At 42.5% G+C, this 13,152-nt stretch overlaps 2 protein-coding genes across 2 annotated transcripts; one reads left to right on the forward strand and one right to left on the reverse strand.

Moving 5' to 3' along the window:
- Window positions 1-1,747: 1,747 nt before the first annotated feature.
- Window positions 1,748-6,527, forward strand: LOC123515868. The gene is made up of 4 exons (XM_045274752.1): window positions 1,748-1,788; window positions 2,910-3,149; window positions 3,558-3,699; window positions 6,402-6,527. Exons 1-4 carry the CDS (start codon window positions 1,748-1,750, stop codon window positions 6,525-6,527), a joined length of 549 nt encoding a protein of 182 aa, XP_045130687.1.
- A 5,189-nt stretch (window positions 6,528-11,716) lies between these two features.
- LOC123516057 (segmentation protein even-skipped-like) lies at window positions 11,717-13,152 on the reverse strand. Its single transcript, XM_045275077.1, has 3 exons — window positions 12,941-13,152; window positions 12,568-12,791; window positions 11,717-12,450 (listed from the first exon to the last, which is right to left on the reverse strand). Exons 1-3 carry the CDS (start codon window positions 13,083-13,085, stop codon window positions 11,788-11,790), a joined length of 1,032 nt encoding a protein of 343 aa, XP_045131012.1. The 5' UTR covers window positions 13,086-13,152; the 3' UTR covers window positions 11,717-11,787.

Below are 13,152 nucleotides of genomic sequence, written 5' to 3' on the forward strand. Positions count from 1 at the left end.
TTCTTCTTCTTCTTCTTCTTCTTCTTCTTCTTCTTCTTCTTCTTCTTCTTCTTCTTCTTCTTCTTCTTCTTCTTCTTCTTTCTTCTTCTTCTTCTTCTTCTTCTCTTCCCCCGATTTATTCGAAATCTTCTTTAGTCTATGCATGATAATATCGCTGCCTGGTTTTCTTCTTTTCTCTAAGTTGTATAGAAAACGTTCTCTCTCTCTCTCTCTCTCTCTCTCTCTCTCTCTCTCTCTCTCTCTCTCTCTCTCTCTCTCTCTCTCTCTCTCTCTCTCATACCCTTTCACACATTCCCCCTCTTATCCAGTCACTCCCCCTCACACTCCCCTCACGTTGCTCCCCTCACCATCATCTTTATCTAGCGTGGAATTTCGGCAAGGTATTTCCCCTCTTTCACCCCTTTATTCCGTCCCAGTGGAGATCAAAGTGTACCTCTCAGACACCTTTTTCCCCTCTCAAGTGCCCGTGACCCCTTGGGAAACATATGGACCATCTCGGGCCATTAGGATAAGGGAAGAGGCGCACTGATAGAGAGGGCAAAGGAGAAGAGAGGTGAGGGAAATTGGGAGGAAGTAAGGGTGAAAGAGGTCAGGGAAATTGCTTTTCTAATACTTTTTGAATAGATAAGTGAAAATATACAGTCATACAGTACTTATAAAGTGTCAATACGTGCATGTCTTGATTCATACTCGTTTTGTTTTCTTCCTTTATTTTGATTTTCATCGTATTTTTTTTTCTCTCTTTTCCTTATGTGACCTCCTGCGACCTCCATACAAGGGGTCACACACGTTCATTACCCTCCATTAGCCAGTGCTTTGTAGCGTGACCTTGGTGCCGCCTCTGCCTGCCTCCTACGCCTCCTCGCTAGCTCGCTTTGATGTCTTCATGTCTGTCTCTTCACACTGGTAATTAATTTTCTCTATCCTGGCTGCCGCTTCTGTCTGTCTCTCTCCTCGTCCATGTCTCAGCGTCTCTTTAATTGCTTGTTTTGCTGCTTGCTTCGCTTCCTTTTATTATGTGTGTGAACTGTATAGCTTCTTTACATATTGGTTTATGCATATCTCTTCCCATTTATCTCTATATTTTTAATCTTTCTTATATACTGTACTTAATTTTCTTTTCCCTTTTACTTCATTATTTTTTTTCCTTCTATTTACTGTCTTCATATCTCCTTTTCTTTCCTACTTGTTGACTTAACTCTCTTACTACCTTTCTTCTTTTCTTTTAGTTTTTCTTATTTTTATCCTCATTTCTTTCTTTTCCAACATCTATTGTTTCCTTCATTCAGCCAGTCTGCTATTGTCGATCTACTTGTTAATCATCCATTACTCTTTTATCGTTTTTTTTCCTTCTCCTTTCTACGTTCTCTCTTTCATTTCATTCATTTTTTTTCTTTCGTTCTTCCATCTTTCAAGTTCTCCGTGTTAAGATTTCTCATTATTTTTTTCCTCTCTCAGCTTTTCTTCTAAATTTCTTCCTCCCCCCACTCTCTCCTCTCCTTTTTTAATTTGTCATTCTTTCTTTCTTTCTCCTCTTCCTTATTTCTTTCTTTCCTTATCTTCTTTCCCTTCCTTCCTTCCTTCCTATTTTCTTTCCCTCCCTCCCTCCCTCCCTCCTCCCCATCCTGTCTTCCTCATTACTTCCGTGTCTTACTGTCTGTCTTACCTGCTAACCTACTTTCTATGTGTCCTTCCTTCTTCCGCAACCTTTCTGCTGCTCTTCGTACCTAAATACCGGTTCCATCTCATGCCCACCCGTCAGACTGCTCGCCATAACTCCATCGGGAAGTAGGTCAGAATTAAGGAAACTGGAGCAGAGTGTTCCTTTTAAATTTTTAGATATAGGTATTGATGGATAGATAAATAGATTGGTAAGTAGGTAAGTAGGTAGGGAGATGGATAGATTGATAGATAGATAGATGAATAAAAAGATAGATAGGCATACATACATACAGACAAATAGTTAGATAATTATATGGATAGATAGATAGATGCATAGATAGATAGACAGACAGATAGACTATTGCATGGGAAAGTACTGTACCTGAAAGATAAAACAGATAGACGATCCTGGTCACACACACACGCGCACACACACACACACACACACACACACACACACACACACACACACACACACACACACACACACACACACACACACACACTTCGAAGTGTTTAAGAAGAACCGGCTCTATCACTGGTTGTGTGAAGTTGACAGTCTTGAGAAGAGGAGGAGGAGGAGTAGGAACAGGAGGAGGATGAGGAGCAGGAGGAGGAGGAGAGGAAAGAATAAAAGAGGAAAAGGAGAAGGAAGAAGTAAAAGATGAGGTGGAAGGGTTATGGAGAGAAAGAAAGAAGAAAAGGCTAAGCAAGGATGTAATAAGAAAAAGGAAAGAAGTGATAGAGCGAATAATAAATTATGGAAAGTGACAAAAAAAATAACACGAAGAGAAACAGAGAGAGAGAGAAAAAAAAATTAATTGAAAGTATGAACAGCAAGGAATCAGACGAGGATATGAAGGAGGAAGAGGAGGAGAGTGTTACTTCTTTTCTTTTTTTTCATATGTTGTGGCCTATAGCGCCTGTAGGTTTACTTCAAGAGTATGGGAAGCGCTGTTCAGTTTCTACCCATTAGTGGCGCAGGCAATTTTACTTATACGGGGAGAAAAAAAAAAAAAAAGGATGAGGAAAAGCAAGAGGATACATAGGAGGAGGAGACGGAGGAGGAAGAAGAGGAGAGAGGAGTTATGTCCTGCGCTGCTCAATTACGATAAGGCGAAGTGCTGGCTGATAGCGCGGCATTATCGACCTCGAGCGGCAAATTGGTGGCCTGTCGCGGCGTGCCCAGAGAGGCGGACACTGAGCAGCCATTTCTGAACCGCCCCTCCACCCTTACTCCCCTCAAGCAGCCCTCTACCACCCAACGCCAGCCTCACTACCCTCTATCACCCTATCAACCTCTCCCTATCCGCCATCACTAACCCCGAAGTCCTCCCCATCCTCCACCAAACACCCCCATCACCTCTCATCTTCCCCGAGCTTCTATCAGCCTCTCCCAGCCTCCCGCAGACCTTCTTCACCTGCTTCCCTCTGTCCTCTTCGCTATTCCACAGCTATTGCCAGTCCATCCCCCCTTACAGCTCCCAGTCTCTGCTAAGCTTTTCTTATTTTTTTTTTTTCTGTTTTTTTCACAGCTTCCACAGTCTCATCTAGTGTTGACCCCTTCAGTACTATGTCGCGTTTTCATATTCATTCTGCTCAGTATTTGGTGGTTTTATACAGCTTCAGAAACTTATGTGGGGATTAAAATAGTGAGGATTCTGCCCATTAATCTTCTGACCTCCATAAAGCCTCCCTAATGTAAATAAATTCGTCTAATCACACCCAAACTCACTGTAAAAATGCGTCCCAGTAATAGAGGGGTTGAAAGCCTCCCCAAACCTTCGTCAGCGTCTTCTTAAGCCTCCTACCAGCTCCTAACAGTTCATCATCCACATACTGCAGTCTTTCCTAACCTTCCAATCTTTTTACCAAACTTGATCATCTTCCACCAGACGTCGCAGCTTTCCTTTCATCAGCCATCTCTACCTTTCCGAAGTCTCCACCAGCCTCTCCCATCCCTCCTGTCCACCTCAACCTTCCCTGTCCTCCACTGAAAAGCCTTCTCTTAGTCTCCACATGCCTTCCCCTGATTCTGTAAGTCTTCAGTGTTGCTATTAGCTTCCCACTACTTCCCCAGCCTCCATTTACCTCCAGTTTCCACCAGCCTCGGTCTCCCACTCCACCTTATTATTATTTTTATTATGATATTTTTTTCTCTCTTTTCCAGATTTTTCTTTCTAGTTGACCTCAAGTAGAAAATGTTTGCAGAGTCTTATGATAATAGTAATAATAATAATAATAGTAAAAATGATAATAATAGTAATACTGGTGGTGGTGATGAATATGATGATGGTGGTAGCGGTCGTGATGAAAAGAATGATGATGTTAATGATAATAAGAATAGTAATAAGAACCAAAAACAAAAGAAAAGAGAAAAAAGAATATTAGCAGAACAGACGAAATTTGACACATATTTACTAATAAAGTCACTATTGATTACTAACTTAATAATATATTTACCAACAATATTGACGCCAGACTCTAAATGCTTCCCCTGGCTCACCGCGGCAGTACGTGGGGAATGTCCTCCTTGCCTTGTCCTGCAGAGCTGCCAGATCGACTAGCCAATATTTCCCTGCATACAAGCTAAAATTTCTCTTTTCAACCAAGAACTTCCTTATTTCTTATGTTTAGGAATTAAGATCATACAAAACACTAAATTATTTATACATATTCAGGGTCAAAACACGAAATCATTTATTCACATTCAGGGGCAAAAAACGTAAGAGCTAATATTTCTCTCCATAATTTTCCCTTTTTAGCGATTTTTCTTCCCTGTCATAGTCAAAATTTCTCTAAAACAAAGAAATTTCCCTGCATCTGGCACCTCTGTTCTGCATCCTCCCCTGGCGCACCTGTGTGAGTGTTATCTCCATCCTGAGTGGTGGTGGTGGTGGTGGTGGTGGTAGGAGTGACGAGATAAGGGACTGATACAGAAGGTAGATAACACAGGTGAAGATCCTTTAACTCTTCAACAACTATGCAGAACTAAAGTTTACGTAAATTTTTCAGGGTTTGTTACCGAGAATCATTTGTTTTTCTATAATTGAATTATGAAGTTGATGAGAGAGAGAGAGAGAGAGAGAGAGAGAGAGAGAGAGAGAGAGAGAGAGCGGTCACCTCCCAAAGGATTAATAAAATAATCAACAATGGTCGCTCATCAGCTGCTCGCCTCAGCCTGACTACTGGTATTTCCCTGCCCTGCCCTCTCCTTCCTCCTCCTCCTCCTTCTCCTCCTCCTCCTCCTCCTCCTCCTCCTCCTCCTCCTCCTCCTCCACCTCTTTCTTCTTCTCTTCCTCATCCTCATCCTCCTCCTCTTTCTCCTCTTCCTTCTCTTCCTCCTCCTTCTCCTCCTCCTCTTCATCTTTCTCTTCCTCTTCCTCTTCCTCCTCCTCCTCCTCCTCCTCCTCCTCCTCCTCCTCCTCCTCCTCCTCCTCCTCCTCCTCCTCCTCCTCCTCCTCCTCCTCCTCCTCCTCCTCTTCTTCTTCTTCTTTCTGGATGAAGGGATGGATTGATAGGGAGGAAACAGAATAGTTGCCTCTACACTTGTAAGGACCTGAAGATTTTTTCACTGTTTGGACTTTCTTTGTATTTATTTGTATTCCATCTCGTCTTATCTCTTCTCCATCTCTTCCTTCCATTCCTCCCTTTCCTCTTCCTGATCCTCTCTTTTTTTCTCCTTTCTGCTTCTTGCCTTTCTTTTTTCCTTTTTTTTTATCTTTATTTCTGCTTCTCTCTTTCTCTCACTTATTCGCCATCGCCTTTTTCATCCACTAGCTATCATCCCAATCCCTATTTTCTTTTCGTATTCTCTCTCGCTCTCTCTCTCTCTCTCTCTCTCTCTCTCTCTCTCTCTCTCTCTCTCTCTCAAGCACTCCACTATTGCAAAAGGCTTTATTTAAATTTACACGTGTTTTTTAAGGTGTTTTTACAGTTTTAGAGGCAGATTGACAAGATTTCTACATTATTCACTGGAAAATCACTCCTGAAAAATCCGCTAATAATTTCTGTAGCCTTGGGAAACAATAATGGTGAGAGAGCAAAGTGTTTCTGAATACTGACCTCTCTCTCTCTCTCTCTCTCTCTCTCTCTCTCTCTCTCTCTCTCTCTCTCTCTCTCTCTCTTCACATTTTAGCCTTCCTTTGACAGTCCTTCCTCATCTTCCTCTTCCTCACTAATTATTTTTCCTCTTTTTTCTTTATTTTTCTCCCCGTTTTCTGTTGCTTGTTCTCCTACATGGCAGTTTATTAATCTTTTATTCATATTATATAACTATGTTTTTTTTTTATTAGTTTTTTTTTTTTGTTACCAATATTCGTTTTTTAGTTTTTCATTTTTTTCAATCCTGATTTTTTTTTTTCATCTTCCAAGTATCATTCATATTTTACAGTATCCCTTTTCTCTCCTCTTTAAACTCTCTTTCCTTCTTTAATATGACGAGTACTGTACAAAAAGAAAGGGAAAAAAAAAACCCTCTGATTTTAGCGCATTCAACCATTGCAATCCACGAATCTTTACACTATTTCCTTCATATTCAATACCATCTCCATCATCACAACCATTTTGTTTCTCTTCCTATAGCATTAACCGAATTTCCTTCATTCCATTCACCCTATGCATTCCCCACTTGATTCATCTTCCTCAGTCTTCCCGCTGTTGAATCCCCCAACTTCCCAAACTTTCTATACCCTCCCCAGTATCTCCAATCTCCTCAGCCTCCACGTCGCATTCTCTAGTCTCCCCCAGAATCATCATCTCCCCCTTCCTCCTGCCACTCCTCCCCGCGCTGCCCACCACACCATCAGGCGCTGCTAATGCGTTCTGATCCCATTATGAGTCCGAAGAGCGTCAAGCGGGTGTGAATTAGTTTAGTGGTCCCTTGAGGAGGACGAGCGGGGCCAGGTGAGGTAGGTGAGCTGGTCGCGGCGCTCTTAGATGGTCTGCAGATGTTAAAGTTTGGTTTATGTGTATGTTTAACCCGTTCAGTACCATGTCACGTTTTCATATTCTTTCTGCTTACTACTTGGTGATTTTTATACACCTCTAAAAATTCATGTGTGGGATGAAAATAGTGAAGACTGTGTCCATTAATCTTCTGACCTCCATAGACCCTTCATAATGTTAAAGTTTGGTTTATGTGTATGTTTAACCCGTTCAGTACCATGTCACGTTTTCATATTCTTTCTACTCTACTTGGTGATACACCTCTACCCAGACTGTGTCCATTAATCTTCTGACCTCCATAGACCCTTCATAATGTCAGTAAAATCGTCTAATCATACCCAAAACTCAGAATATAAATGCGTCCCAGTACTGAAGGGGTTAAAAGGTTTTATTATGTTCAGTATGCATTGTAGGTGGTTGATTCTTAGATATGAGAGGTATGAAGTGTAAAGGTTGGGAGTCTTTTGTCTTAGAGTGAAGTTGTAAAGAGGCTCATGATTATTAATGGTGGTAAGAGTGATTTATGCTATGTATATAGAGTGGTGAATTCCGTATTTCAATCTGTGTATCTTTGTAGCTTTTAAGGTGATGCAGGAAAAAATAAAAAAAAAATAAAAACTCGTCTATGAATTAATTACTTTATCTCTTTAGTAATTAATGGCTTTCTATTGTACTTTCTTCTCTTCCGCGCATAGAGAGAGAGAGAGAGAGAGAGAGAGAGAGAGAGAGAGAGAGAGAGAGAGAGAGAGAGAGAGAGAGTTTGTGTTAGACAGACAGACAGACTGCCGGACAAACAGACAGACAGACAGACTGAGTATATCGAGGCGGCAGAGATACAAGTAAGTGGAGGGAGGTCACGTGCTCCCAGGAGGTCAATGACACCCTCGTGATGACCTGCCCACCCCTCACCCTCCCCTGGGACGCGGCTCACCTTCTCCTGACCTCTCCCTCCTCGTCCCGCATCTTATCTCCTCTCCAGCTGCTCTCCTCGTCCTCGTCCTCGCCCTCCTCTTCATCTTCCTCCTTCTGCCTCTTCCTCCTCGTCCTCGTCCTCGTCCTCGCCCTCCTCATCTTCCGTCTCCTCCTCTTCCTCCTTCTACCTCTTCCTCCTCGTCCTCGTCCTCGTCCTCGCCCTCCTCCACATCTTCCGTCTCCTCCTCTTCCTCCTTCTGCCTCTTCCTCCTCTTCCTCGTTCTCGTCCTCGCTCTCCTCCTCATCTCATCTTCTTTTTCCTTCTCTTGCTCCTCCTACCTCTTCCTCCTCGTCCTCGTCCTCTTCCTCTTCCTCATCTTCCGCCTCCTCCTCATCCAACTCCAACCTCTTTCTCATCGCCCTCCTCATCTTCCTCCTCCTTCTCTTTCTCCTCTTACTTCATCCTCCTCGTCCTCGTCCTCCTCTTCCTCCTCCTATCTCTCCCTCCTCCTCCTCCTACGATAGATTTTTTTTCCTTCTTATTTTCTTTCTTTTTTCATTCTCCTATTTTATTTTCTCCCTAAGTATTCCATTCCTCGTTGACTTTCTTATGTAGTTGTTTTGTTTCATTTTCCTATTTCTCAATTTTTTTTATCTATTTTTCTTATTTTTCTTATATTCCTCCTTCTGACTTTTTTTTCTTTCTTCTTTCTTTCATTCTTTTCTTTATCTCTCTGTTTATTCATCTTTGTCTGTGTGTGTGTGTGTGTGTGTGTGTGTGTGTGTGTGTGTGTGTGTGTGTGTGTGTGTGTGTGTGTGTGTGTGTGTGTGTGTTGTGTGGTAGTGTTTTATGGTAGTGTTATATGGTAGCCACAAATACATATACGTACACACACACACACACACACACACACACACACACACACACACACACACACACACACACACACACACACACAGAGAGAGAGAGAGAGAGAGAGAGTTCTAAATACCCTTTTCGGATGTTTATGTTTTAAAATCTTTCTCTCCCCCTTCTCTCTCTCTCTCTCTCTCTCTCTCTCTCTCTCTATATATATATATATATATATATATATATATATATATATATATATATATATATATATATATATATATATATATATATATATCCTTTCCCTTTACTTCATTTTCTCTTCCTTTTCTCTTTCCTCTCTTCTTTCTCCATTTCTTTATATTTTCTTCTTCTCTCCTTGTTCCCTTTTCCTTTCTCACTTCATGTTATTTCTACCCTCTCCCTCTCTTCCTCTTCTCTTATGTCTGGCTTACATTACTTTTTCGTATTTTCTTTCTTTTTTTTCTTATTTTGCTCTTCCGACAACAATTTCAGTTCCTTTTAACATTTTGAAGCGGCGCCATATGACCACGATGATGCGTCGCCTGCTTTATAAATGGCTATTGCTATTTATTTCTTCTTACCCTAGATCTGTTTTTTTTTTTTTTTTTTTTTTATTAGGTTTCCCTCCCTATTTTTTCTCTCTCTCTCTCTCTCTCTCTCTTCTTCTCTTCTTCTTCTTCTTCTTCTTCTTCTCTTCTCTTCTTCTTCTTCTTCTTCTTCTTCTTCTTCTTCTTCTTCTTCTTCTTCTTCTTCTTCTTCTTCTTCTTCTTCTTCTTCTTCTTCTTCTTCTTCTTCTTCTTCTTCTTCTTCTTCTTCTTCTTCTTCTTCTTCTTCTTCTTCTTCTTCTTCTTCTTCTTCTTCTTCTTCTTCTTCTTCTTCTTCTTCTTCTTCTTCTTCTTCTTCTTCTTCTTCTTCTTCTTCTTCTTCTTCTTCTTCTTCTTCTTCTTCTTCTTCTTCTTCTTCTTCTTTCTTCTTCTTCTTCTTCTTCTTCTTCTTCTTCTTCTTCTTCTCTTCTTCTTCTTCTTCTTCTTCTTCTTCTTCTTCTTCTTCTTCTCTTCTTCTTCTTCTTCTTCTTCTTCTTCTTCTTCTTCTTCTTCTTCTTCTTCTTCTTCTTCTTCTTCTTCTTCTTCTTCTTCTTCTTCTTCTTCTTCTTCTTCTTCTTCTTCTTCTTCTTCTTCTTCTTCTTCTTCTTCTTCTTCTTCTTCTTCTTCTTCTTCTTCTTCTTCTTCTTCTTCTTCTTCTTCTTCTTCTTCTTCTTCTTCTTCTTCTTCTTCTTCTTCTTCTTCTTCTTCTTCTTCTTCTTCTTCTTCTTCTTCTTCTTCTTCTTCTCCTCCTCCTCCTCCTCCTCCTCCTCCTCCTCCTCCTCCTCCTCCTCCTCCTCCTCCTCCTCCACGCCATCCGTGAACCAATGATGGCCTCTGATGGCAGGCTGGTGGCAGGTGGCGGCGGCACTCACCCGTAGGAAGGCACCAGGTAAAAGCACCATTACTCAAACATCACCAGAGACGCCGCCGCCTGAATCCCCCACCCACCCACCCAACACCCCTCGTAAGGAAAAAAATATATAGAAACCCCTTCAGTACTATGACGTGTTATCATAATTATTCTTTTTACTATTTGTTGATTTTCTACAGCTTCAGAAAGTTATATGGGGATTGAAATAGTGAAGTCTGTGGCCATTAGTCCTCTGACCTCTACAGACCCTTCCCAGTGTCAATGAAATGGTCTAGTGGTACGCAAAACGAGTGGTAAAAAGGAGTCTCAGTACTGAAAGGGTTAACAGTTCCGATCTCGAGAAAGTATTAGAGGGTATCACTATTCTGGAATTTTGTGTTGTTTTTTCTTTGTGTCTTCATTTTTTGTCATGTTTTACAGTCATGTTGGGAGTCTGTGTGTTTGTGTGTGTGTGTGTGTGTGTGTGTGTGTGTCATTGTGGTTGTGGTGTTCCGTAAGGTTTTCTATGTGTTGCCTCTGTTCTCCTCAGGTTGTGTTGTGGTGTGGTGCTGTGATGGAAGCTTTCGTTGTTATTTTTATTTATTCACTTATTTTAGGGATGTTGCTGTTGTTGTTGTTGTTGGTGATGTGAAGTATTTTCTTATTCTTTTAACTTTGTATAAATGCTCCTTCTTTTATGTAACTCTATGAACTACTTTTTTTCTGTTTTTCTTTTGTATCACTTTATCTATTCTCATGATTATTTTCTTTCTTTCTTTATTTATTTATTTTTGGAAATGGTTGTACTGTTTAATTTCTAGAGAACACGATGTGACCTTATTTTGATACACAGCAGCAACCACTAAAAGGGAGTAAAAATGAGAGAGAGAGAGAGAGAGAGAGAGAGAGAGAGAGAGAGAGAGAGAGAGAGAGAACTGCATTAAGTTTCTCGTTTTTATTGATCCCATACCACGATTTGTATTGTAGAACATGCGTAGAGTTTTTTTGGAATTACCGTTGGTCTGATTTGTTATTCTATACCCACCTTGTAACTTGCGACTCAAACTTTTATATATTACCAGCGATGAAGTTTTCTATGGACAAAAATCAAAAGATGTGTAAATAAAACAGCTATAGTAAAGTACCAAACTGAGGGCTGTGACAAGGAGCGCGTTGAATATATACAGACATTTTATGAGGAGATACAAAACAATCGGTTTAAATACGTAGATAAGACAAAAAGTACGCAAAAGCCGACCAGCTGCCAAAGAGAATTGTGATACTGTGCTTGAGGAATGCATGGAAGAGTGACAGACAACAATACTTAAACAGAACCTGCATCACGTTGGTCTCCCTGCCCTTTGCATCTTCATTGTATTCCCATGTCCTCTCTGATATTTTGTCTGTACTCCAGAGTTTGTCAGGGAACTGGCTACCAGATAAATCCTCCTACTGACCCATCTCTGTCTCTCTGAACACTATACGTTCTACTTCTTTATAGTTTTTTTCTTCTTAAGTTGCCTCGTCTCCTTTCCTTTCCTCTGTTTTCTGCACGTTTCACACTAAGGAAATCAAACATGAAATATTCTGATATTTTAAAGACCCAGGGTTATTTCTTTGCGTTGCTTCTCTAACCCTCAGTATTTAAAAGGGAAAAGGAATAAAGATTCTTTTGCAAAGTATTGCTATCACCAATCATCTTGTCCATATCTTACCTTCATGTCGTGCCACTCAAAGCTCTGAATCTGCTGTGGAGAGAAGACTCCTTACACTATTGCTACTCTCTTCGTATGAAGCAGGAAGGCTCACCGCTGAAAGTTGGGTTATATGACACACCAGAGTACAAATAGAAATTTTTATTAACAATAAATTACGTCACGAGGAACAACAGACCGGCTTAGAATCACAGATAGAGCAAGGCACCCTTCCCTCACACATACACACATACATCTTGGGGCTCAGGTGCGGGGGGATGGCCCAAGCGGCTCATTGTCGTATGGCTTGAAGAGTCTGGGAGGCGGTCTGGTGTTTGATGAAGACTCCGAACTCGGGGAGGATGTCTCTTGTCTTTTTGGGCTGCTGCTGGCGGCGGGCTGGATGACGGAGGGCGCTGAGGGAGGGGAGAGCCTGGCCGGGGCGTGGAATGCGTCACAGGAGATCGGTGAGGGTCGAGAAGTCAGTCCTGGAGGGTACATGAGGCCACACATACAGGGATCCTTGGGCGAGGTGTGAGTGGGACAGGCAGGCATGTGACTGTACACTGGACGAGGAACACTTGGGGTGGGCAGCGTGGGTGACAGCGGAAGGGGCGGAGAGTCCTGCGGCAGGGAGTAGACTGGCGAGAGGATCCCTGTGTGCGGGCGTGGGTAGGGAGAGAAGCGAGTGGTAGTGGGCGGCTGAGGAAGTGTATAGGGCAGGCTGGCCGAGGCGTAGGGAAGAGGCTGTGCAGGACCCGTGGGCCATGGTGCAGCAGGAAGCGGGGAGGATGGCAGGTAGGGCGGGTAGGCTCCTGAAGCAGCTGCAGCGTGAAGCAAGTAGGCAGTGATGGCGGGGTCTGCGTAGGGCCACGTGATGGCCATCCTCTGACGCTTGTCCTTCATGCGCCTGTTTTGGAACCACACCTGCGGGAGGGAAGGAAAGTATCTTAGTAAAGCAAATAACGTAAACAAGACAGAGAAGCAGTTATCACATTAAAAAAAAAAAAAAAAACTTCGTCACTGTTTCCTGGAGATGCTCACCTTGATCGTGGACTCGCTCAGGTCCAGCTCCTTGGCCAACTCGCACCGTCTTGGGCGACTCACGTAATTTTCTCTCAAAAACTCCTTCTCCAGGCGAGCTACTTGTTCCCTGGTGAAGGCTGTTCTGTAGCGGCGAGCCTCGGACTGGGGCTGAGCAGCGGGTGGAGCACGCTGGGGGGGAGGGGAAGAGCTGCTGCTAGGAGCCTCCACTGTGCTCTGGCCAACTGTGAAAGGAACGATTTCTTTTTTAGTTAACTTTTCACAACTAAATTTAACTGATGGAAAATATTGGATATGTATACGTTTTGCCGAGCTATTGGTGCCGCCAACCGTCACGGAATAAAGGACCAATCGAGACTTGTCATCAGCTTACCTTTCTCATCATCCTTTTCCAAGAAGTCCTTAGGGTTCTGAGGAGACGGGGGCGCTTGATCGTCCGAGGATGGACTGATGGGTGGGCTGACGGGCACGTGCTGGCCCATCAGGAAAGACAGACGCTCCTCCAAGCCTCCCATCATAACAGCAAAGGAACACTTGTTCACACAACACAAAGTAAAGAAAGTCTGGTGGCCTCGGTGGAGGGCA

The sequence above is a fragment of the Portunus trituberculatus genome, chromosome 40, assembly GCF_017591435.1.
Source record: "Portunus trituberculatus isolate SZX2019 chromosome 40, ASM1759143v1, whole genome shotgun sequence".
NCBI classification, from domain to species: domain Eukaryota; kingdom Metazoa; phylum Arthropoda; class Malacostraca; order Decapoda; family Portunidae; genus Portunus; species Portunus trituberculatus.